The sequence below is a fragment of the Mustela putorius genome, unplaced genomic scaffold (assembly GCF_011764305.1).
Source record: "Mustela putorius furo isolate JIRA1106 unplaced genomic scaffold, ASM1176430v1.1 tig00000592_pilon_pilon_pilon, whole genome shotgun sequence".
NCBI classification, from domain to species: domain Eukaryota; kingdom Metazoa; phylum Chordata; class Mammalia; order Carnivora; family Mustelidae; genus Mustela; species Mustela putorius.
This window is the reverse complement of record NW_025421426.1, coordinates 11,396,628-11,422,369: the sequence shown is the minus strand read 5'-3', so window position 1 is coordinate 11,422,369 and position 25,742 is coordinate 11,396,628. Positions and strand designations below refer to the sequence as shown.

At 48.1% G+C, this 25,742-nt stretch overlaps 1 protein-coding gene across 12 annotated transcripts in view; it reads right to left on the bottom strand.

Moving 5' to 3' along the window:
- The window catches only part of PTPRT (protein tyrosine phosphatase receptor type T), a 1,056,651-nt gene that overhangs the window by 667,486 nt on the left and 363,423 nt on the right, over positions 1-25,742 (bottom strand). For all 12 annotated transcript variants that reach the window (XM_045082202.1, XM_045082207.1, XM_045082203.1 and 9 more), the window contains exon 6: positions 11,655-11,829. In XM_045082202.1, the coding sequence (XP_044938137.1) occupies positions 11,655-11,829 (175 nt within the window). The remainder of the gene's footprint in view (positions 1-11,654; positions 11,830-25,742) is intronic.

The window sequence follows — 25,742 nt, the reverse complement described above, 5'->3', positions numbered from 1 at the left end:
GCCCACTCCCTTTCCTTAAAGTAAACACGCAGTCTCTGCCCTCCTAAGGTCATTCTGGAATTTGTAGACTCCACATCAATAAGTAACGGTGAGAAAGATACATTTTTTTGAACATTAAAAAAAAAAAAAAAAGCAACACCTGAATAAAGGCTAATTGTCCAGCCATCAGGTATACTTTTGGGTCCCATATCAGTGAGAGAGAAGAGAAGTATCTTCTCATCTCTTCAGAAGTAGGACAGAAAGCTTTGGTTCAAGAGGATAGGCCTGGGGAGGCTGCCAATGACCTTTCTTGATCCAACCCATATCAGTTAATATAATGCTATTATAACAAACAGACGTCAAGGCACAGTAGCTTCACACAATAATAATTCATGATTGCTTTAATAGCAGACCCACTTAGCAGGTGATTTTTCTCCATCAGGTGATTTAGGGATCCTGAATTTTTCAATATTTTGACTCCTCTGGCCTTCCAAGGGATTAGAGTCATCTGCACAGAGCCAACCAAAGAGGGAAGAAAGAATGTAGAGAATGACGGCCTACTTTTTAGACATTCTGGCTCCGAATGCTCCTCTCACTTTCCTTTGGCTGGAGTGCATCACATGGTCCCCCTGAGAACAAGGCAGGCTGGGAAATGTAGTCCTTGGTCAAGGTGGTACTCCGAATCACAGCTCCACTCAGTGGAAGTGGAGGCTCATGGTCCCACTGAGAACAAAGCAGGCTGGGAAATGTAGTCCTTAGTCAGGTGGCTGCTCTGAATCACAGCTCCTCTCAGTGGAAGGGGAGGCTCATGTGTCTGGCACACACAAAGCAGCTTTACTGACAGCCAGAGACTCTCACATTCCCAGCAGTAGGTAGTTAGCTCGCATTTTCCTTTTACTGCATCTCCATGGGTATTTAGTGGGGAAATGGGAGAGGAGAGGCCACAGGAGCAGAAGTCACAATAAACCACAAGTCAATGTCAATTTTTCGGAGGCTGTGCCTCAGACCGGCTGAATTGCTCCTTCAACAGCCACAGAATTAGCTCTACCTTCTTTTTCCCACATCTCACCACCATCCCCCACCGCAGCCACCAGAAGCCCAGAGGATTGCAGCTGAAGTGCAGAGCATCAGGGATAAAGAGACCATCCCTTGGGGGGTGGGGAGGGAGGCTGGGTTTCGCAACTGGCCCTTGGGACTGGCTAACTGTTGGCCATGGAGGCTGTTCTGTGCTTTGCAGGACGTTTAGCAATATCTCTGGCCTCCACACACTCCCTCCAAGGTATGCCAATTAAAAATGTTTCTGGACATTGCCAAACATCCCCCTGGGGGACAGAAGAACCCCCGGTGAAGGGTCTAGAAGGAGGCCATACAGAGGGGAATTCAGCGGGGACAGAGAAAATGACCTGCAGCTTCCCTTCCAAATCTGGAGTCCACAGTTTATAACTGAGTTTAACTGGGCCTAAAACTGAGGTTCTCAGAAGCGATATTCCATGAATATCTGCCACAGAATAGAATATTACAGAAAATTAGCATTAGGAGAGCCAAAAAAAAAAAAGTCTCCGTTACAGTAGGAAGAGGACAGATTATAGGCAGTGAGACTCTAAGTAGGCTGGGTAATCAGGCTTCAGCGTCCTCATCTGAAACGTGGGAGCAGGTGAGAATTTAACAGAACCTTCTGTGAAATATCCAGGGCAATGCCTGGCATGCAATAAATGGTGCACGAATGCCAGCTAACTACAGACCTTGCAGCTCATCCCATACCCCAGATAGTTCTTCCATTTGAACACAGGAGGGTAATGTTCCAAGTGAATGAGGATTTAATGCAATTGCCATTTGATTTAATTTCCAAATGCGTTAAAAGTGTTAATGCAACACATCAGCACACAGCTGATAAAGTAGTCAAAATAATTCAAGGAAACCAATACTTATCAGGTTTTATTTATCCACATTTATGCTTTTTTAAAAATAAGCTGGTCTTTGTGCCCATATAGAATACAATATACATAGATTTTTTTTTCCCCTAGTTCGCCTCCCCCCCACACACATATGCTCAAGTTAAGTTTCCCACTTTCTTTCCATCTGTCATTTTTCTCTTCCCATGAAAACCTAGCAGTGACGTTATGCGAGGAGGAGGGAGTTGGGGCTAAGACTGGGCCGCTGGCAAATGGGGCGCGGACGGGGATTGATGAAGACAAGCATAAACATACGAGCAGCACTTTGTTTACACGGGATAAGCGTATCTGTGAGACCCTCCCTCAAATGTAGGGGGCTTGGCACCATTGTTCCTTTTTATAATTAGGAAGTCATGACATTCCTAATTCAAGTAGCTGATACAAGACTGGAACCCAAGACCTCTGATTTGCTATCTAGAAGTTCTTGCCAATAGCAGCCATGGCAATAGTAATAGTAATAATAATAATATAAACACAACCCATTAATAAAATTTAAGACTGAAGGAAGACAAAACTAAGCACCCAAGCATCAGGATTATTTTCCTACTGGGGGTACAGCTCAGTGGTAGAACATCCAACTGCAGGATCATTTTCCTACTGAACATAGAGGTTGCAAAGAAGATGGAGTGCTCTGGTTTCTTTGCACAGCATCTTCTGGAGAGTCAAGGTCAGAAATGGGGGTGGGGGGTGCAGGTGGGCCAAGACTTGGAGACATGGGCTGAAGCAGGTACACTCAAGTGGACAGGACTGGGAGGGGAATTGGGGGGGCTCACCCTGAGACAAGCCTTCCCTCGATCAGCACTGAATAAGGCCCAGAGGTTTCTTTTTTTTTTTTTTTTAAGATTTTATTTATTTATTTGACACAGAGAGATCACAAGTAGGCAGAGAGGCAGGCAGAGAGAGAGAGAGAGAGAGAGAGGGAAGCAGGCTCCCTGCTGAGCAGAGAGCCTGATGGGGAACTCGATCTCGATCCCAGGACCCTGAGATCATGACCTGAGCCTAAGGCAATGGCTTAACCCACTGTGCCACCTAGGCACCCAAGGCCCAGAGGTTTCTTAAATGACCATGAAAATGGCCCCATGAGAATGGTAGACTGGGTAAGTAGCATGGCCATGGCAGGTCAACTGAGACCCCCAAAATTGCAACAAAGCAGGACAAGCAGAGGCCACACAAGTAATGCAGGGCACTGTAAATCTTATGGCTCCCACAGCCAGGAAGAAAAGAATGAAGCAAAGGAAAGCAAGACTAAAAGGAAAAGATAAAAAGTGGCATTCATAAAGAAGGTGGAACCTGCCCAGATACAGGAGGGAAACCTAAGTTAACGAGAACCTTGGAAACGGAAGGTGTGAGGAAGAATCTGCAAAGCTACTGCACGCCTGTGGAGGAAGCACTGAGAATGTTGCTGGATACAGCAAATGTTCGAGCCCCTTCTATATGCCAGGTATCCTGGATCCAGCAGGAAGCAAGACCTACAGAACTTCTGCCTTCAGGAGATTATGCAGTACAGAGATGTAAATGACAATGGCAAACAATGATAAAGTCTGAGAAGAAAACCACAGACTGGAGCAATGGTAGAGCATTACAGGTGGTAGGATGGGTGTTGTTTTAGATAAGGTACTAAGGGGAGGCTCTCTAAGAAGCTGATGTCTGAGCAGAGACTAGTATGAATAGAACAAGTGAGCCATGTAATTATGCAGAAGGAAAGCATTTTAGGCCAAGCGAGAACAGCAAGTGCAAAGGTCCTGAGGTCAGAACTATCATGGTATGGTTTAAGGAAGAAGAAATGGACTAGTGTGGCTAACAGAGAAGATGAAAGGGCAAATACAAGAGGCAGGGGGTCGGAAATCAAAGAGACAAAGAAGCCAGATCTAGAAACCACTTTAAGAAGTTCAGATTTTATTCTGAGTGAGATATAGGTCTACTGGAGGGTTTTGAGCAATGAAATGCCATGACTTAACTTGTTTTCAAATTGTCATGCAGCCTGATGCATAAAGGCTGGACCTCAGTGGCACAGGAATGAGAGAGAGAAAGAGGTGGTTCAGTCATGCAGCCGAGGAGGGAAGGGCTGGTCCTGTGCACAAAACGGCACACTTGCTTGCTTGTGAGCCAAATCCAGAAGACCCCCGCTGATTTCTGTAAGTGTTATTGGCACACAGCCACACTCATTATTTACATATTTTCTATGACTTTTGCTACAAACAGCAGAATTTAATAGTTATGACAGAGCCTGTATGGCTCACGAAGCTGAAAATACTGATTACCATGCCCTGTGCAGGAAAGGTGTGTCCACCCCTGGTCTAGGAGGTTGACAGCAGAGATGGTGGAGAGTGACCGGATTCTAGGTAAACCGAGGTAGTAGGTTTACAGGGAAAAGGCCAGATTCTAGCCCAGGCTCTTCCATCCCAAGCCTACTCTCTGACTGTTGAGCAATACAGCTCCCCAGCTCCTCCTTCCTGGCCTCTGAGGGCTGGCAGAGAACAGGAACGGACGCTCCGAGTTCAGTTGTGACAGCGGCCTTTGAAGAGCTCCTGTGGCTGCCCGAACCAAGTGCTCAGAGTGGGTCCTGGCTTTGTGTCTTCTCCCAGCCCGCAGCTGCCCTTCCCCGCTCTGCTGTCACTGATGATGCACGGACGGGCCAACAGCCTCGGTTACATCGGAAGCTGGCAGAGGCTGCCGAGTCCGTGTCACACCAGCTATTGGATTCCCCCACCTCCCTCTCCCGGGCCTTATTTTTTCAGTAAGTGAGGATCCAACTGTCCCATCTGAATCTCAATGGCTATAGGCTCTGTCCAAAGCCTCAGGAGGCCCCCTCTGTCCTACCCAACGAGCCTGAAGTACCAGTAGGTTAACACCCCAGGAGCAGCCCTCCACCACTGACTGGTGGGGGCTGGGGTGCAAATATCCCAGCTCTCTCACCCCTGAGGAATGGATGCTGAATGCTTGGCTTCCCCCCGGACACTGCGCTCCAGATGTCCACCACGGTCACGTGCTTGAAAAGGCCTTCTGTGTTCACCGCACCTCCCAGAGTCCCAAATAAACCTCTTATACTCCAATTCCTGCCAAGCCTGCTTTGAGGGGTCCCTGTCCTGTATGCCTCTGATCTTTACTTCTCATCCAAACAGAGGCTGTGTCTTACCATGGCCACCTGCATGGCAATGGCTTTCCACTGGTCATAGTTAGGACACAGAACAGAAGAACAGATGGCTGGAGGGGTCCGGCCTCCTGAGTGTGTGCACTACCGTCTACGGACCATGGGTGGGGTTCCCGCAGAGCCTCCCGACTCCTACAGAATAAAGCTCCCACTCTACTCTAGGACAAGGACCTCCAGCATATCCACTGGTGTACAACTGCAACCTCAAACCTGTCACCCATCCATGTCTGAAAACTGCCCCAGGCCACCCCCACTCAAGGGCCTGCCAGGCTGAGGTGTCCTCGCAGATGGGAGCACTTAGAAAAACTTCCTAGGACCTTCTCAAATGGCACCAAGTGTCCCACCCTCCTTTTCCTCAGCTCACACGGACGACAGGACTACTATATTGAATTTTCCAAGAAACACACAGAAAAGCACAGTCTGAGGCACCAGCAGGCCTGGCTTTAAATCCTGGTTCCATCCCATAGAAGCTGTGTGACGTTAGGAAAGTTACTTAACTTCTCTGAGCCTCTGTGCCCTCATCTGTAAAAGGAACACATGAACAGTCCCTATAGAATACTGTTGTTAAGAGGATCAGTAAGTGCGGTAGGTACCCAACATGAACTGAATGACCATTCATCATAGGTTTGCGGGATTCTTCCCACTAAGCTATGGGCTAATCACACTCTCTGACCCCATTGCTGGGGTTCAATAAACTATCAAACAAATGAACAGAGGAACAAGTCTGCTACTCCAGCCATGCAATCTCTAAACCAGAAGCTGTAAACTCAAAGGCCTCCAGAAACCAAACTAGTGACATCAGCAAAATAGGCCAAAGGAGGGGCCATGGTCAGCTGTGCAGCGTGTGTCCCAGAACGGCAAAGCCACATTCACCCAAGGCTGCCGCTGCAGGTGCAATGTGGCCCAGGCTGATGCGATTTCAGGAGGCCTTTAAATATTGGAACACAATGTTAAAAAAAAAAAAAGGTGCAGCACAATAAAGCATTTCTGCAACTGACTGAACAACAGGCTACATTTGGTGACCTCGATCCTATTTCAGAGACAGACCTTAAGATGGCTAAACTTAACTTTATATCATACAAATTATTGTTCCTTTATATGGGACAAGGAAAAGAGCCAATGTACTTAAGCAATATGCCTTCAAATCATAGTAAAATATGATTACTGATACTTACAGACACAACTTGGCGGGGGCGGGGGGGTCCTCCCTCTCATCATGGATCCAATGAGATACACTCACCCACTGAACAGATGAGGAGCCTGAGGCCCAGAGGGAACACATGATTGACCTGAAGTCACCCAAATAGCTGGGGCCAGAACTAAGATCGAAACTCAGGTACACGCCCATCCAAAATCCCTACTCTTGACTCTACCAAGCTTCCCAGGTAGGAAGTCAACATCAGTTTTTAAATCACAACACCTGACTCACAGTGTTGACTTTCGAAGATTTTCGACTTCATCTGGCCACTAATTCACATACTGATAAGAGGGTTCTGAGTCCATGGTAGGTTGTTAATACGGAGTCAGAAGATGGATTTAAAAATCACTACCAAAGGGCGCCTGGGTGGCTCAGTAGGTTAAGCCTCTGCCTTTGGCTCAGGTCATAATCTCAGGGTCCTGGGATCGAGTCCCACATCGGGCTCTCTGCTTGGCAGGGAGCCTGCTTCCTCCTCTCTCTGCCTGCCTCTCTGCCCACTTGTGATTTCTCTCTGTCAAATAAATAAATAAAATCTTAAAAAAAAATAAAAATCACTACTAACAACAAATTTTTATGTTAGCAAATTTTCATCAGGTCCCTATCAGTATAACTTGGGTTGAAGACACCTATGTCCCAGGAGCCCCTGACTCCTACAGAATAAAGCTTGGGATAAGTGAGAGCATTTGAACTCAAAATTGGAGGAAACCCAGAAACAGGGAGAGAATGAGTGCATCTGTGAGCACTGGTCCAGAACAGGCAGGTTGAGGGGCTGGACTGTCAACGGAGCGAAATCTCAATTACAGAGTAATCTAACGTATACCCAGGTACATTATTGCAGCTCAATAAACAGCTCTTCAGAATTAAGTAATTCCAATTTGCTTTCATTTTGATCTGTGTCGCCCCGAGAATTTGATATTACCCACACTCAAATTACAAGGCATCTTTGAAAGCACTGATGCTCATCGTCCCGGGAAAGCACACGAACCACAAGCCAGCCAGCCATAAACACACCAACTAAGACAGAGACGTTGCTTGGTGTGGCGACAGCACCTGCTACGGATACCATCAGAGGGGACTCCATCCAGCTCCTGGCACCCCTGGGCACTGAGGGGCTCTGCGACCTCCCAGCCCCAGTTTCTGAAGGGATGATGCCACGTGGTTAGACGGTTGAGCCCAAGAAGAACCAGCTAACGTCTCCTTGGCTCCCAGATTCCTGACTCATCAGTGGTGGATTCTGGCGGGGACCCAGGGAGCCTGACCTAGCGTGGACCCCATGACCCAAACTTCCAAAGCCCACATGTTGACGCCCACTTTTATATCTCCTCCCTCCCTTTCCCTATGCTTGGCATAGGACTGTATGGGGAGAGACCACCAGTGGCCCCCTGCAGAGGAGGCCCACCCATCCAGCCCCTTACCATCTCTTACCTCCTTACCTGGGAAATCCCACCAACCTCGACAAGTTATTTTTTTAACAAATGCTTCTAGGGCAATGGCCCAAGCCCCTCTCTAAGAACGTCTACACACACTGTCTCCTTGAATCCTCAGGACACACCCCACTTTGAGGTAGAGAATCCTACATTCCCATTCCCGATGAGCCAGCTGACGCTGGAAGAGGGTGAGGTTCAAAGGCACAGGGCTGGAATGAGATGGGGTCAGGATTTAAATGGACGGATTGGGGCTCTAGAGTTCTTTCCGGTCTCTGAATTGGAATGAAGTGAAGAAAATCTGGGGAAGAAAAACCTGCCGAGGGGTGGTTTTCCTTCCATGACACACCCAGGTCACCTGCCTGCCCCCACCCCGCCCCAGGGCATTTGTGTGGTGTGAACCAGGAACAAGGAACTCAGTTTGGGCAGCCGCACCATCCCCTGGGAGAAGACTTAGCCCTTGAGAATATTTTTGTTTTGTTTTCTCGAGGCTTCTCCATTCCCTGAAAGAGGGAAGATTTATGTTTATTCTTTGTTCTTGTCCACCCCGCCCCCCCCCCCCCCCCCGCCAAATGTAAATATTTCAGTACTAAAGTATGTAACCACCCTGCTAAGTCATGGTAAGGGGCTCTCAGAGGCCAGTGAGTCATTCTTCATAAGACACTTGCCCCCAAATGCTCTGGTTTGCTGCCATCCCATGGGTTCCTGGCAGACATCCAGGGTGACCAGCTTCCTCTGATCAGGCTCCTGTGAATTCCTGCTGCTCTGGGTGTCCCCGGCCTTTCATTATCTTACTTGGCTTGGTTACCACTAGCTATGTAAGGATGTGTGTGTGTGTGTGTGTGTGTGTGTGTGTAAAAAGGGTAAGTTCATTTCTCTGAGAGCATGGAAAGTAGGAAACCCTCCATTCCAGAAAGATGGGGACCAACAACAGGAGAAGCAGGAGTTAAAAGGGCAAATCAGCCACAGGTCCAGAGACATGTCATGAGCTCTGCATGCAGTCTGGACCCTTTCAACACTGTTTATGACATCATGTTAGCAGGTGCCAACAAGGCCCCAACCCTCAGGCCCTCCAGCTACGGCTGAAATAGCAGAAACCAGCCCCCGGCCGGACCCCAGCTCTGACCCTAAGGATGGTTTCTCAGCCTGGCTGTGGTTTGCGCTCCCTGATGTGACATGAATTAAAATACACTCCAAGTGCAGCGCCACAACTAGAGGACTACATGAGACCACAGATGGGAAGGGACTTCTGCATTCGAGGGGCCCAGCTCCTAGCTTGCCACCTACTGAATACAAAAAGGGGGCAAAAATCGTCACCAAAAAAAAGTGCTATCGCATAAAGGATTTCATCGAGGTGTAATACACAGGGACCAGGTCACAAGGAGCACAGACCAGAAAGGAGACTTCCGAAGGTGGCCAGCCAGCGTGTCATCCAGCACAGACCGGCGAGGGCTGCAGGAGAAGGCCCTGGGCACAGCTGTGGCTCTGGGATTATAGTACCACACGTGGCCAGTGCACTGCTCACCCCCAGCCCGAACCCCAGCCCGGGGGGCACAGTCCACAAAGGATAAACCACTGTCTCAACAAACCCCGGCCACCCTCCAAACAAAGGGCAAGATGTTTCCCCATGGAAATGACATCCTCTACCCCAAAGGCCTCCAGATCTGGCGTCCCACACCTCCTCCTTGTCCTCAATGAGGGATATAAAGGGAGAATAAACCCAGCACCTTCTGGTTCCATCGGTGTGTGTGGAAAGATCAAAACACTCCAGCAGCGGCCATGGTCACTCAACCCGTTATGTCCTTACCAGCCCCGTGCCGGGCACCTGCAAGGTGCGGGCGAGCCCACGGAGGGCGTGAGTGGACATAGGCCATCCTCCGGCGGGCTCCCACTCCAGCATGCAAGGCTGCCATGGAAGAGGTCCGAAGAACTTCCTGAGGGGCAGCTCTGGAAGTGACAGAGCCACTGAGTGCCGAGAGGCCTGCAAAAGGCCGCCATGTCATGAAAATCCATCTCACAGCCCCAAAAAAGCATATATATGAGGTTAATGTGACTGAAATGATGGTTTCTTGTATATATTAATGGCACTCAATGTACATGATTTTAAGATTTTTTTTTTCCCCTGTTGGTTGTTTTGTTCATGACTGCCTAATTTGTTGATCTTCAGCTTAAGTGTTCATGGCATTATGGAGACGAAATGAGTTCCTGCTGAGGCCAATAATTCATTCCCTCATCCATCATTCAACAAGTATCTTAAGGCTGAGCCTTGTGAAATGACCAAGTGCACAGGTCCAAACAGCTGAATGCCGGTGGGTTCGTATTTGGGGGTGCTCCAGCCTCATGCCATGCACCTGGCTAAGCCTGGGGGAAGTTGTGAACCATGAACCAAACAACAACAACGAAATGTTCCTATTCTCGCCACACTTGGGTTCTAAAGGACAAGATGGAAAATTACCAAGAACACGAATAAAGGAAAAATATAATTCTGAGGCATGATAAGTGCTATGTAGAACAAGGGACAAGATGACCTGCTAGAAGGCACCCAGCTGGTATGGGGGCTGAGGACATCCTCTCAGAGGAGAATGGCATGACGACACTCAAGCAGAGACCTGACTGATGACATGTGACCATCCACCTTGAGTCAGGACAGCCGAGGAGGGAGAGTCTCAGATCACAGCTCCCAGCCTAACTTCAGAGTCCAGAGTGCTAACCATTACACCATGGAACCTCCCAGCCTAACATCAGACAGGGCTACCAACTAGAGGTCAAGGGTCCGGCAACTAGGGATCAAGGCCCTCACACCAACTGGTCTTTGACCAAGGAAACAAACTCAGGAGACTTCCGGGTGGGAGAAGGGGGTCGATCCATGTTTTCACCTTTAAACACACTGGCTAACATTCCACAGCTAACATGAGATGAATAGCTTCATTATTTCATTCACCAAATTACACTATATTAAAATTTTAATCGGTGAACATGACGCTGGAACATGAGTACGTCTACACACGGCAGTTTTCCAGTGTAAACTGTCAAAACCCACCCCCTTTTTTTTTGCAAAACCAATATTGCAACACAAATAAAAATCCATAAAGATGCTCATATTCTTTGGCCTACCAACTCTACCCCTAGGGAATTTATCCAAGGCAATAATCTGGTTCAATAGAAAAAAAAAAAAATGTTCTCTTTGGAAGAACCCCATTGAGGTGTTAATTGATGCACAGAGGAAAGATAAAACAAAAACAGAAACACCTGGAATTACATAAATGACTACAAATGGGGAGGTTTTAAGAAATGGGGTGATTCACTTGATGAAACAATATATAACCATTAAGCATTACAACAAAGATTATATAGACTTTCAGAAATAAATGGGAGCTCCAGCTCCTTGGAAGGAGCAGAGAAGGCAGCAGTATGCATATTTTAATGTAAAGCGTGTCGACAATACCTCAAGGTGAACAAGAACAAGAAAATTGGAAAGAACTGAATCAAGGCCAAGAGGGGTGGGGGGGCTTTTATTTCAAAAGTCCTTCCAAAATATTGTTATTAAATCAAGTTTTCAGTTAAAAAAAAAGAAAATCCCTCAGAAACAATTGTACTCTCCGAACACAGCAGTAGACCACCACCGAAACACAAAGACGTTGGCTCATTCAAATTTTAAACACAAAATAAAGCCAAATCTGGAGACGCCTTCTGTGTTGTATACCCCAGAGGCTTGCACAGGTGAGCCCTATAATAAGACTGAACTTGGACTAGACATGCAACATGCATGACTTTACAGAAACCCCGCCCCTTTCTCTGCAGGGTGGGAGCGGGGGACTGGAAATGGCTGGTCTCTGGACTGACCGGGAGGAGGAACAGCAGCAGAGAGGAAGCCCCTGGGTTCCTCTCACCCTCTGAGGATGGGGCCGAGGCAGGTGGCAAAACCAGCCCCATGAGAGGGGCCCACTCACCTTTCACGATGAGCTCCGCGTAGTTGGACACGCCGGAGCCGCCGTCGGAACGGATCACACAGCGGTATTTGCTCACACTCCGCTGGGCAGTGTCGGCCACGCTGACCGTGGCTGAAAAGCGTCGGTGGTTGACCACGCGGGTGACCATGAGGGCCGTGTCCCTGCCGTTCCACTGCTGCAGGACAGAGGGAGGGAGGGGGAGGAGAAATCACATCATCCTATGGCCCCCAGGGGCCGGGAGCTTCCCCCAGCTCGGAAGCTCCACCTGTCCCCATGTCCCCGGGGCCATGGCTTTCCATAAGAAGGACTGTCCAGGGTTGGCTTCTGCAAGTGATCGGACTAAAGTATAAATTTCCTCGTGAGCTGATCGGGAGGGGATCGCCTGATGGCAAGGAGAGAAGGCACAGGCTTCCTCCCAATACCTTGGTTCCTCGCTTGGCTTGAGCTTGAGTCTGGCATTTGGCTCTGAGCCTTCCTCTCATCTTCCTTCATCTCTTAAGCAGAACCCACAAGGTTCCCCCAAAGACAGACTCAAATAGGCTACTGAAAATATAACCCATGAAATGACAATAAACAGCCCGGCCCCTAGCTCCACAGCTAGGGCCGTGATACCCCACCCACAGGCCAAGTCCACTCCACAGGGACCCATCTGTCCCCAGGACCTCTCCTCCTTGGCATTTGCTTTTTCCTTGGCCTGGAACCTCCTCCTGTCTGCCTGGGGACAGTCCTTCACCCTTAAGAACTCGCGCTCAGCACATTGCCATCTCCAGTAAGTTGGCCTATCACAGCACCTTCTAGAAGTCTTCACTCTCTAGTGGCTTTGTTGTTGCCATTTGGGGGTTTTTTTGGCCTACACGTTTCCCCCTGTACACTAGATTCAGAGCTCCCCGAGAACATCCTTTAGCCGCTTTGTATCTTTGGCACTGTGCCCAGCTTCCAGACTTGGAAAACATTTGTGGAATCAAGGTGAATGCACAAGTGTTTCCGTCTGTGCTGTGCTGACTCTCAGGTGTGACATTCTGAGTCTGAATGAGCCCCTCCCATAGCCGGGGTGAGTTGCCACCACCGGAAGGCGGTGCCAGAGGATGCAGCATGAGGGACTCTTTCTTAAGCACCTTCTAAGCACCAGACCCTGAATCTCCTTTTTAATCTTCCCAGCCTTGTTTGCCGTGTTACTGCTCTTCTTAGCAGAATGCACATGTCCGCGTGGCTCAGTGAATATGCAGACCAAGGAAGCCCCTTATCCAGCCTTTCCGACTCTGGGTCAACCACCTTCTCACGGAGACCCTATCCTCCCTGCCTTTATGTCGTTTCCAAAAGTAAAACTGAGCCGCCTCCATCATCTGCTCGGATTTGGGGAAACCATAGGATTTAGCAGCCTCCCCACACCTGGAAGCTTCCATGATGCGATCTTCATCCCTTCCTGTGCACGGCCAACACCTCCAGACACACACGGACCTGCTTCCACCCATCCACGCGCCCGTCGGTGACGGGTCGGGACTGGGACACGAGAAGGGGCACCGCTGCTGTGTCCAGCTGCCCCCAAGCAAATGAGATGGAACAGCAGAAGAGGGAAGGGAGCAGACACCCAAGGAGCACGCAGAAGCCAAGGCCTCTGTGTGACTTGCTCCGGACGGGACGGGGAGATCAGAGGGCATGGATTTCTTCTTCTTACTCTCTGGCATTCTCTAGACTTTCAAACACTGCTTTTCTACTTGAAAAGAATAAAGGAAATAAAGGAAAGGCCTATTTGATTTGAATGCAGGCCATCGGGGGTCAGCCCTTGGCCCAAAGACACCACGTGTTGCTCTAATGTGGGGTATCGACTCCCCAAGCCTCACGTCCTCTAGCACACTCATTCCCACATGTGGAAGAGAGTGGTTAATGGGTAGTGGCCAAGATCTACCTATGTGTCACCAATGTCTTAGCCGAGGACCAAAAAAGAAAAAAAAAAAAAAAGGCAAAGAAGGGACAGAGCAAGGACCACCGCGTAGGGGGAAATAAGCAAAAATGCCAGCGTCCCGGCCAGACAGATTCATGACCCAGACAGCCCATGACACATTTTCCTCAGACCTCCAGCGCTTTGAACAACCAAGAAATGTGGGAGACAAGAAAGACACGGAGCACGGTACCGGCACATGAACTGTAAAGAGCGCCCTCTAAGAGGTGAGCAGATACGGACAAAGACAAAGGAAGAAAATAAACCCCAGAAGAATTATGGGAAACCAACAAGGGCACCCTTTGCAGGACGCCGAATGGCACCAGAAGTGAATTGCAGAATCAGCACGGCAGCAGAGCACCGGCCAGGGCCAATAGGCTTGAGAAAATAACCCAGATCGCCAGGAAGGCACTGACAAAAGGGCAGGAGGGAGGCAAACTGAGGAAGAAAACAGAGATCAGACGACGTACCGGATGAGTAATTGGTTCGCTGGATGATGGGAACTCGGGGAATGGGACACAAATCCTGACTCAAGTTAAATGAGCTCACTTGCCTGGATGAAAACAAAACCTAACTCCTCGGACTGCCATGGCCTACCGTTCACGTACAAAATTTATGAGAAACATGACCATCGAGGTATGTGTTTTATCTCACAAAAATATTGGACATTAGGAAGAAGAAGTACTTAAAAATTTAGGCAGAAAAAAAAAAAAAAACCAACGTGCTGATAAAAAAATAAAGCAAGCTGGCATAAAACGCCTCATCTATAACTGCTTCCAGAGCCCAGACCACCTCTCTCGGATGTGGCTGGGCCCCCAGTGGTCATGGTGGAGCACCCAGGAGACTGCATACTTGAGAGAGGTCAGGGCGGGAGCCAGGGCAAGACGGGGCAGGAAATGATAATAAACAAATGCACACAAAGGACCATCGCCTTGGGCCATGGCTTCATCTCTCTTAGCTTTGGTTTCCTTATGCCTCTAATGGATGTGCCCACTTTGTGATGTACTCCTGATGCATTAATGGGAAGGAGTAACAGACCATTTAGCCCATGATGGCGCATTCTGGTGTGAGCTGAGCTCTCCAAATTAACCACGAAACTAACCATGAAAAGTAGGGTAGGGATGACAGCCCCCCACAATGCCCATGGGCTAGTCTCTGCAACCTGGGAATACATCACCTTCCATGGCAAAAGGGACTTTGAAGATGTTGATTCAGCTCAGGATCTGGCGATTTGAGGATGATCCTGGATGACACAGGGTGGGCCCTATGTAATCACGACGGGCCTCGCATGAGAGCGATGGAGGAGGGGCAGAGCCAGAGATGGGACATGTGGTGACAGAAGCAGAGGTCAGAGTGACATGACTGATGGCTTGAAGATGGAAGAAGAAGCAAGAATCCAAGAATGCAGACAGCTTCCAGAAGCTGGGAAAGTTAAGAGCAAATTCTTTGCTAGAGCCTCTAGAAGAAATGCAGCCTGGCCAACACCTCGATCTAACCCTGGAAGACTCATTTCTGACCTCTGATCCCCACACCACAAGGTAATACATTTGTGTTGTTTTAGCCACTAAGTCTAATTTGTTACATCAGCCATAAGAAACTAACCAACAGCAAAGAACCAGTTAAGTACAAAACCTTCATTTTTCACACTTAGTTTCAATCTAACTGGGCAGCTGGGTGGTTCAGTCGGTTAAGCATCTGCCTTCGGCTCAGGTCATGATCCCAGGGTTCTGGGATCCAGTCCTGCATCGGGTTCCCTGCTGAGCCGGGGAGCCTGCTTCTCCCTCTCCATCTCCCACTCTCCCTCTCTGTTAAATAAATAAATTCTTTTAAAAAAGTTTATTTTGATGTGACCTCCAGTATTATTTGCTTTTCTTCATAATGATGTCACATTCCAGAACAACCAGAGAGGACTAATGCATCTCCCTGAACCATTCACATCTTTCTCTTTAGTCCTGAACCACCAGGCTTTCTCCCATCGAAGGATAGGAAATTGCAGGTTGTCTTATAAAATCTCTGGCAAATAGGCCTTTTGATAATCACACTTGTCACATTGGGAGCAGACAACAGCAGGACAGGAACGGGCAGGAGAGACCAGAGCCATGGTAGGAAATGGCACCGCAATGGACCCCCGGCAAGGAGAAATGAAGGTTAAGTTAGAGAGAGGAGCCCAGACAGCAGGGGAAGTAGGTGCTGAAGGTCAAGACAAATGAGCAGCTACCGAGGACCTGAGATCAGGGGAGATCCTAGGAGACCAGGCACAGTGACGGGCTCAGCTACCAGACCACCGTGGCAATGTGGAGAAGGGATTTAAGCAGAGGGACTGTGTAAGCAGCACAGGTTCCAACCATGGTCTCAGACGCATACACAGGCAGGAAGGAAAGCGCCAGGGGAGAAAACAGGGAGGTTTCATCAAGCAGGAACAGAGTCACGAAATTCAGGCTCACAGGCAACGGAGCAGGTTTGAGTGGGCACAGGGAGGGTGGAGCGCGCAGGGTGCCGGGAGCCGGAAATGGACCACAGCCCAGAGACACGGTGGAAAAGTAAATCCTCGCAAGCAAGATGCCAGGTGCCACGTACGTACATGGGGATATAAACACTGGGACCTGGGGAAAGAGGAGAAGGACAGCAAAGAGAATCAAAATCTTGGGGAAAGCCAGACAGAAGCATGACATGCATAATGCGTATGGAAGCCGGCAGAAGAATCTATCAGGCTCCCGAGACACCAGTCCTGCACGCTGGAAATATTCTTTTGGTGCCTGTAGAATTTTTTCACGTATAAGTATATCCTTCCTCTGAAATTTCGGGCATAGTTCCTTTCTTCTTTCAGACCTACATCTGTTCTGCTAAAATGGAGTCATCTTCTCGTCCCTCTGTGTCCGGGGCAAACTGGAGAAATTTCCCAGTGGGCACCGAGATAGCCGGGCTCCCCAGAAGCAGAGCCTGGGACATGGGAACCTACCAAGTGCCCTCAGGAAACAGGGAATGAAGGACAGTGAGGAAAGGAGCCACTGAGGAGTGATGTGGTCGAAACAGTCCAACTTCGGCCTGACTCCCCGGGACCTGGGAAGCCTGAAGTGTACCAGAGCTGATCCCAGCTTGAGGCCAGGAGCCAGCGCCGGTACCCCGTATCAGCCAGTCACTGGCCATGGCCTGGCTGCCCAGTGGGGAAAGAAGGAAACCATTCCAATTTGCCCCAAAGCAGTTCACCGGGGAAGAGGAGCTGGGAGCCATTAGCATCCAACCGCACAGTGCCTTAGGGCTCGGGGCACTGGTTCAGAAAGGACACTGTCCAGGACACCAGTAGCATCCGTTCTACCCAGCGCTTTCCTGTCCCTGCCTCCTCCTCCTCCAGGACCTTATATGTGGGGTCTCCTGAAGTCCCATGAGCCACTGCTTTGAGATATGCTGGTAAGTTCCTCCTGAACCTGTTCTAAAAGGGGGCAGGAGGGGACAGGGAAGGTGGCCAGACTGGGAACGGCTTCCACAGAACACTCGCGACATAGAAAGCTCGAGCACCTTGCAGTGACACACGGCTTCCCCCCGAGAATCCATCTATCTTCCACGAGTAAAGAGCTGCATACCTAAGTGAATTTGATAAATATTTCGTTCACCCTAACAGGATTTGTCTGAGCATTTATTAAGTAAAAGTCACATTAACATTTTTGAGTACGAAGCCCTTGCCAGGCACCGTGTTAACTGGCTTACATGACAGAATGCACTTAATCCGTTAAAAATCTCTATGAAAGTGTTTCTCGGGGGTGGGGGTGGGGGAGTTCCTGGACCATCGGCATCACCTGGAAAGCTGCTGGAAATGCACATTTTAGAGAGCATTCCAGGGCCGGTATCCATTTGTAGACACTATTTATTGGGGTTGGCAATCTGAGTTTTCCCCCTTCCTTGTTCTATTATTAACAGCACTGGAAATGTCCTCATTATTCAATGAAACACAAAATGAGAGACTAGAGAGTGTGGAAGGTGTAATTTCTGCCCAGAGGAATTTATAGGCTGGGTTAAAATTCCAACAAAATGGCAAAAAGGGTCAAGTATAAAGTTGAGTGTGGAAGCGCTATGCATCCTGGAGGAAAACAGGATCAGCGCAGAGAGCTGTGCTCTTAGAATGTTCCAGAATACTAGCTCTCAAAGCATGGTCTGCACACCCACTGCAGAAGCATTCCCTGGGGAGCCTGTTGGAAATGCAAATTCTGTGGTCCCCACCCCAAACCTAATCATTCAGGATCTCCAGGGATGGAGCCAGTCTGGTTTTAACAAACCCTTCAGGTGCTTCTCAACGCCCCACAAAGCATGAGAGAAGCCCTATTCATTACTCCTATTTTGCAAATGAGGAAACTGAGGCAGAACTAGGTCAAGCAACACGCCTTATGAATGGTGCATACAAATCCTCTGCCAATCTCCTTAAAAAGGCAGATTCTGACTCAGTGAGTCAGAACCAACCACACAGGCAGAAGCAAGTTCTTATATGACTTTGCCAAGTGACTGAATTAGCACGTGGACCCAGGGGATCTGATTCCAGAGACTGAGGCCTTATCACCCCATTGTCCAAGTACCATCCCTGTAGGACCGTGTGCAGTTATACCAGGACTCTGTGAGGGGTGGGTAGAGCGTGCAGTGTTCCAGAAACTTACTTTGTTTATTCAAAGAACATCAACTGCCATCTTGCGGGAAACGAGTGCTCCCAAGAAAATAGTCTGGGAGACTCTGTGAAAGAGCTTTCTGGAAACCTCAGTGGTCTCTAAGTCAGAAATACCTACATGAAGACGCATTGCCCAAGCATGTTCCCCTATTCTTGCCTACCAGGCTCTCTGAGTACATCATTAAGCAACAGCATACCCGACAGGCTGTCGGGCTCAGGTGAGGTTTTCATAATCCAACTTCATGAGTCTAAAGCAGTGGTTCTCAAAAGTCAGCAGGCTCTGGAATTACCTGGAAGGCGATTCTGTCCATCAGGAGCAAGCCTAGATAACCTGCATTTCTAACAACTTCCCGAGTGACGCTGAGGCTGCTTGCTTTGTCCTAAGTTTCTATGACATGAAGGTTACTGCCATCCTAAGTCCCTCAGTGGAAAGGAAGGAGTCAAATCATCCTGCGGAATACATGAATGAGAACCCTTAAATCCAGGCCATTTCCCCTGGTTGAGCAACTACACCGAAGACGGCCAGCCTCTGGTGCGCCGTTCAGAACCAGCTCAGGCTCTCCTGGCCAACCAGAGTCCACACTCGCCAGCTCACAAAACGCACTGGAGGAAGGTTATCTGCTTTCTTTGCCCAGATGCTTTGTCTGCCCACCAAGCTCTAAGCCATGAGGATGCTTCTGCCCAGAAGGTGAACCTTTGTCCAATTCAGCCATGCAGGGGAGAGGGGCAGGAGTGGGGAGGGGGGCGGAGATCAACCCACATTCTCAACTGAATGAAGGTCCTGTGAAACCCAAGCGGTGGTCCTATTTTGTCCCATTTTATACTCCTGCCTCTCGCATCACGGCAACAGCTTCCTTTGAAATCTCTTGTTTTTCTTTCTCCTCTTTCATCTGTTTGACTCTCTTTAAAAAAAAAAAAAAAACTCAAATTCCACCATTCCTTAGCTGCTTTTTTTTTTTTTAACATCATTTGAGAGTCACTCTTTGCAAGAGGAGGGGCTGCAAAGACCCACTTTAATATTTCAGACCCTAGCACACGTGCATCCCCCCAGTCCCAGCAAGACCTGTCTTCAGGAACTACCTCGAGAGGAAGCCAGAGAAGCCGCTGACACCACGGAGAGTCTGCTGTTTTCACGCTACTCTGTTCTAGCTACGGAGGCATCTCTAATGGCCCCGCCGTTCCGCAATGCCCCCTCCCCTCTGCTCCCTAGGTCATGGCATTATTCCCTGCACAAAGAGATAAGACATAGCCTGCAAAACGGCTGCCATTATTTCAAAGAGGGCACGCAGGCTTGTAATTGATTTATGATTGGTCAAAGTGGAAACGGTGCTGTTTTTCACGAAAGGGAAGGAGTGTGCAGCAGCCAGGATGCCGGTTTCACAGGAGATGCTCCGACACAGAATCCTGGGAGCCTTCTTTCCTGGCTAGGAAATATTTAGGTGGAACTCTCACTGTTCATTTGTAAATGAATATGCTTTTCACTTCAAGGCATATTGCTTCATGGAAACTCACACCTGCCTCACTGATTCCCTTAAGAGTGTATTTGTACCTCTCTGGCTGTCTCTAAAGGGTAGCTTTTGATTATTTTTTATTAAAAGTTAAAAGAAATACAAGTGGACATAAATCATTTTTGATTAGTTGGGCTGAAGTCCTCCCAGGGGCCCCCTGCGTGTGTGGCTGACTGCTCATTTGGGGTGGATCTCGGGGTTCAGAGCTTCTGCGGAGTCAGGAGCATCCTGGATTAAGCCCCATAGGGAGTGGGATGCCCTGAGCAAAGAGGGTGTGCAGGTGGTGCGTGGCTAGTTTACGTGCCTCCCCCCCTAACTCCGTGTGGCACTATCTCCCTTTGGCTAGTTCTGGGTCCCCGTAAGAACTCTAATCAAAGGCCACTTCCTCCAAGGGCACATCTCAGATAGATACTCGGGAGAGAATTTCCAGACAGAGCCTCCTCTTCCCCTGGTAGCCTGGTCACGTTTGTGCTGAAATACTGAATTCCGTGTTAGCTGCTTACTGTCTGTCTCTGCTGTCTGAAGGTAACCCCCGCGAGGACACGAAGCAGGCGTGCCTTGCTCACCCCACTTCCCCCAGCTCCCAGGTGCTGAGCCTGGAAGGGGCAGTATCAAATCCTGGCATCCATCAGCTGAGGGTGGGCTGATGGAAGACCCCCTAGAAAAGGGCATTAGGAAGTGAAGGAGGAAAGAGTAAGTGTGAGAAGGGAAATATCCAGGAGTGAGGTGGCTACAGTCCTCAGAGACGTGCTGCACGGGAGGAGGGGTTCCTGTATTAGGTACAGAGGAACTGGGGAGAATGCAACCCTTTCTGTAGATCCAAAGCCCAGCTAGATCTGCATCCCCTGGGTTGCCCTAAAGGAGCTGTTTTTTGATCTAAGGTACCTACAGGTGAAAAGAAGGAAAGACAAAACATGTAGTGACAGTGCCCTGACTGCAAATACACTAGAAACCACTGGATTCTAGACTTGCTAAGCTTTATGGTTTATGAATTATATCTCAATGAAGCTAACCCTGGGATTCCCAAGCCCGGAGCTCCCCCCTGTATGCAAATCTGGCCCAGATCCCCCTCATGTCGTTCTCATTAGACTTGGCCGGGGGCAGGGGAAGGCGAGAAGGAATGGGACTCTGGCCTGTGGGGCTCACTGACCCCCTCCCAGACTTAGTCTCTTCTACAAATAGGGTTAAAAATAGCAAGTCCCAGAAAGCCTGGCTGTGAGAATTAAGTCCATCCTATCTGTAACCAAGCCATCAATGTCAGCTGCTATGTTCTCGACCACGCACCACTACTGTTTAGCTGTGGTGCTGCCACAGGGTTCAAAAGCAGCCCCACACGGGAGGGACCCCTGGTACAGACGTAGGCAGGAGGTGGAGGAGCTGGGTCCAGCACGTACACAGCCCCGAGCCAGCAGCAGCGGGGGACCAGGCTGGCCAGAAACATCGGGGGCAGAAAGGACTGACATGTCTGCTTATCTCGTCTGCCCTGGTGTGACTGCTGTCGAGCTGATGCACTCACAGGGCAAGAACCTCTTCCTGCCCGATTAGGGTTTGCTCCCGGTCCAATGCTTGCGATTTGTCTAAACACATATGCTGCTCCTCCTGAGATCTGTGCCAAGCACTCAAACTCACGACCTCCTTTCTGTGATGTGTCACATGTTATTTGTTGTTACAAACCCGTGGGGAAGCAGATCCTTTGTAGGATCGCCTGGGACTGACTCAGCCTGCTCGGAGCCCAATGGACCACAGTCTTCCATAAAGACCGGGCGCCACACACGCGGTATTTCTAACCCCACCCCCCTTGGATGGACAGCATCTGCTGGTAAGGAGAGCGTGCGGGAAGGCGGAGGGGGGCTGCCGCTGCTTCTCATTCTGCTGGGCCTCGTGTTTTTGTTTTGTTTTTCTGTTCCTATTAGTCACCTATATTCATTTAACGTATTTGGAGGAGAGAGAAAAGGTGAAAATACAAAGCAAACATAATCTACCATCACAGTCAATTACTACGTGTCCTGGTATGCGTCTTACAGTGCTGATGCAGAATACTATTTATAGAAGTATGGGTATATTCATGCACGTAAATATGCATTGACGTTTATTTTTTGACAAAAAAAAAATATACCGAACACATCGTTTTATAACCCGCTCTTTTCGCTTAAACACGTCTTGTGAGGATGGGACTCACTATACTTCTATAACCTGGTATTTAATGACTCCCAGCCAGCATTTCCATTTTCAGTCCCTTCTGGGGGACGTTCAGGATGTTTTCAGGTTTCATCCTTTGAAACATACTTGCAGATACATTTTTTTTTTCTCTCTCTGGTTATTTTCTTCGATCAATTCCCGATAGTAAAATCACGCGTGAGAAGAACATGTGCATTTGAGACTTCAGCTACCTGTCAAACTAGCTTCCAGAAAAGACGCACCCACATCCAGATTATGTGCTGTACTCATAATCTCTCGGCACACCTCCACCTAGCTGTACCCTGCACGCTATCCCTTTTTTTTTTTTTTTTTTTTTAAGGGCTGTCCAAACTGTAGGCTGCTTTGCTTACTGGACATTGCACTGAGAACGTGCACCATCTACTTGCTTCAGAAATGCTTAGAAATGGTAAGTTTGGGTTGCTCAAGTCAACGAAGCACATAAGGAATGAGCAAGTCTTGAGGTAGGCCCCTCTACCAGAGACCATGGCATTATACTCTTCTCAAGGAGAAATCACTCCCAAACAAAATGAACTTGTTTATCATTGTCAGAGGCCTCTATCAGCTTTTTCCCTAAAGGACTAGTATTATTCTAGTCTTGGGGATACACCCTTTTGCATAGATCCCATCTATTGATTTTAGGTAAAGCATGCATTGTAATTCCACAAAAGCCGACACCAGCAGCTGGGGGTTTCTTGAGGTATAGAAAGTTTCCAGGAGAGAGTAAACAGAGGTATGGGCTAGTCTTCCTTTTTAACTTATCAATTTATGATCAGAAAGTACTTAAAGATAAGCAAGCTCTAGAGTCCCACTCTATAGAAAGGAAGGCAACTGTTCTCTCCAACACAGACCATAAGGATTTAGCTCAACTTGAAAGTCCACCAACCGCGCCCAAAACACTGCTGGAGAGAAGGGGCACTGACACACTATTCGCAAAGCAGTCACTGGCTTTATTTCCCTGACTTCAAACTGGTGCACAAAAATGTTTCCATCTTTGATGACCAACAGTGATTCCTTGGTGTCTCTTGGAAGCTACAGAAGGATATAGCATGGTTGACAGGTAGACTCATGGTTGACAGGTAGACTCTTGACTGTTTTGCTTACTTTAGAAAGCTTCAGACTTGAGTCAAAGAAGCCCTGATTGGTGGAACAGAACCTAAGCCAGTCTGTACGCTGCTCCTCCAGGTGCTGGAACAGATCCACGGGAGCATCTCATGAGAAATTCGCTCCTGCCTCAGCCTGTGTCAGACCAGGGTGCTGTGGCCTCCTGAGTGGCAGGCAGGTGTCACAACAGGTGCCTCCTATTTTGTACAAAGACATTAACTCACTTCCAATCACACTGCTGAATATAAGCCTGGACTTGACTAGCCAAGCAGGCATTTGCCGGAGAGCACGGGGTAGATCATCTACCTCCCAATATTTCCTGAAATACAGAGGAGGGAGACAATATTTCTGGTGGTCTCCTTAAAGGAGTACCTGCTGAAACTATTCATTCACCAGTTATATTTAAAGTATCCCAGGATGGAAACAATCAGCAGAGAGTTGGGGACATCATTCCCATCGCATTGCCCAACCCCCTCCCCTCCCTCTTCTGTGCTTTTGCACAGAGCACCAATATGGGAAATGAGCCTGTGAAACTCACTTGTGTGCCCTCAATAGAGAGAACGCCATTCCTTCCATCAGACACTGTTTTCTTTATGAGGACTCCTGGGAACAATTTCTGCCTGGCTTCTGTGTGAACAAGTTAGAATTTTCCCAAGCAATTGGTTTGTGTTTATCTTGTGGACACTCTGAACTGTGTATCTGACAAGTTTCCTTCATGCCGGTCACGGCTGTGGGGCCCGTGACCCACCAGGAAGCCCCAGATATGGAGAAGCACAGTTTTAACATTATGACCAGCTCTGTAGTGTGTTCCTTTCCTCCTATCTCCCGTTGCCTCACTTTTAATTTATGCTATCTTGTCACGCTTTATGTCCCATTGTAAGCCACCTGAAAAACGTTCTGTGAAATAAGATTTGGTTTGCATTGAAAAGGCGGTAAATAAGTAAGATGCAGAAGAGCTCCACGCCGCGTGTTTCTATCTATTTCCTCCAATACTTCTATTACCTTCTAAATCCTTCCCCTGATAAAGCCGAGGCTTGGGACACGCAACTCAGAAATGCAGCCATAATCATGATAAAATAATTGGAAAAGCTAAATAAAGGTGTTGAAAATATTGTGCTTGTTCCTTCTCAGTGTCCTGACCCAACCTAGGCAATGCCACTGAAATGATAAAGCTTCTAGAAAGCCCGATGCACATCAATACGAACTACAACTGAAAGATTAATTAACACTAAACACTTGAGTGTCACATGGAAGTTTACTATGATTCCTGTAGTCTGCAGGCAGCCCAGTGAAGCAAAAGGGTCGGGCACAATTATTGTTTTCATTCTACTGCCCTGCTAAGGAGCAAGGAAGAACAATCAGCCATGAGAGGTGCTCGTCCACCCAGGCATTTTCCAACTAGAAGAAATGGGTTCAAACGCAAGAAAAGAAGCAGTACGATGAACTTCCATCCAAGTGTGCAGAGATGACTGGGCATAGGCTGGGGTCCAAGATCCAAACTATGTCAGCCAGAAGACATGGTGGAGATCTTTCAGTAATTGAAGGTGGAGGCAACTGCAGTTACCATCTTCCAACCATTATTCAGGCTTTGTTGAAGCTTGAGCTCTGCTCTCCACTAAGACATCCTGCAATGTTGCAAACGTCCCGTGGGCACTTGCCCAACATGGTAGCTGCTAGAAGCCCATGGCTACTGTCCACTGGAAATGCGACTTGCGTGATGGGCATCGAAGTTCAGAATTTTATTTAATTAATTTAAATGCAAACAGCCATCGTTGAGTTTAACAGGGTCACAGGATACAAGATCAATATGTCAATAAAAGTACAATATGTCAATTGTACTTCATATACCAGCAGTCAGAGTCAGAAATGGAGATCTTTTTATACCAAGATACCAGATACCCAAGGATAAGTCTGACCAAAAGAATGTGTCAGACCTATACACTGAAAATTGCACTAAGTGCTGAGTGAAATCACTACAGACCTTAAATAAATGAAGAACTATACCATGTTCAGACCCAAAAAAGTCATTACTGCTGTCAGTTCTCTGCAAAAGTGATTTATAGATTCAATGCAATCAATCCCCATCAAAATCCCAACAGGCTTTTCATGTAGAAGCTGACGAAGTGATTCTAAAAGTCAGATGGAAATGCAAAAGACCTAGAATGGCCATAATCGTTGTGGAAATGAAAAACAACCAGAAGACTAACACCACCAGACTTCAAAGCTTATCATAAAGCTTACAGGAACCAACGCAGCAGGATGGAGGCACCAAGATAGACAAAGAGATCAACGGAACAAATTCAAGAGCCCAGCCCCTGTCTCCATGGACAAAAGCAGCACAGCAGAGAAAGAATGAGCTTTTTCAGCTAATGATGCTGAAACAACAGAGATATCTAAATGCACGCCAAAAGAAAAAAAAAAAAAAAACTTCGATGCATACCTCACACCATATGCAAAATGAACTCAAAATGCATCACCGACCTAAATGTAAAAGTTAAGATTATAAGATTTCTAGAAGGAGGCAAAGATTTCTTAGAAACGATGCTAGGACAAGATCCAAACAAGAAAAATAGATAAATTTGATTTCATCCAAATTTAAAATTGCTCCTCCAACGCTACAATTAAGAGAATGAAAAAAGAACCCACAGATAACGAGAGAAAATATTTGCAAAGCATGTACCTGACAAAGG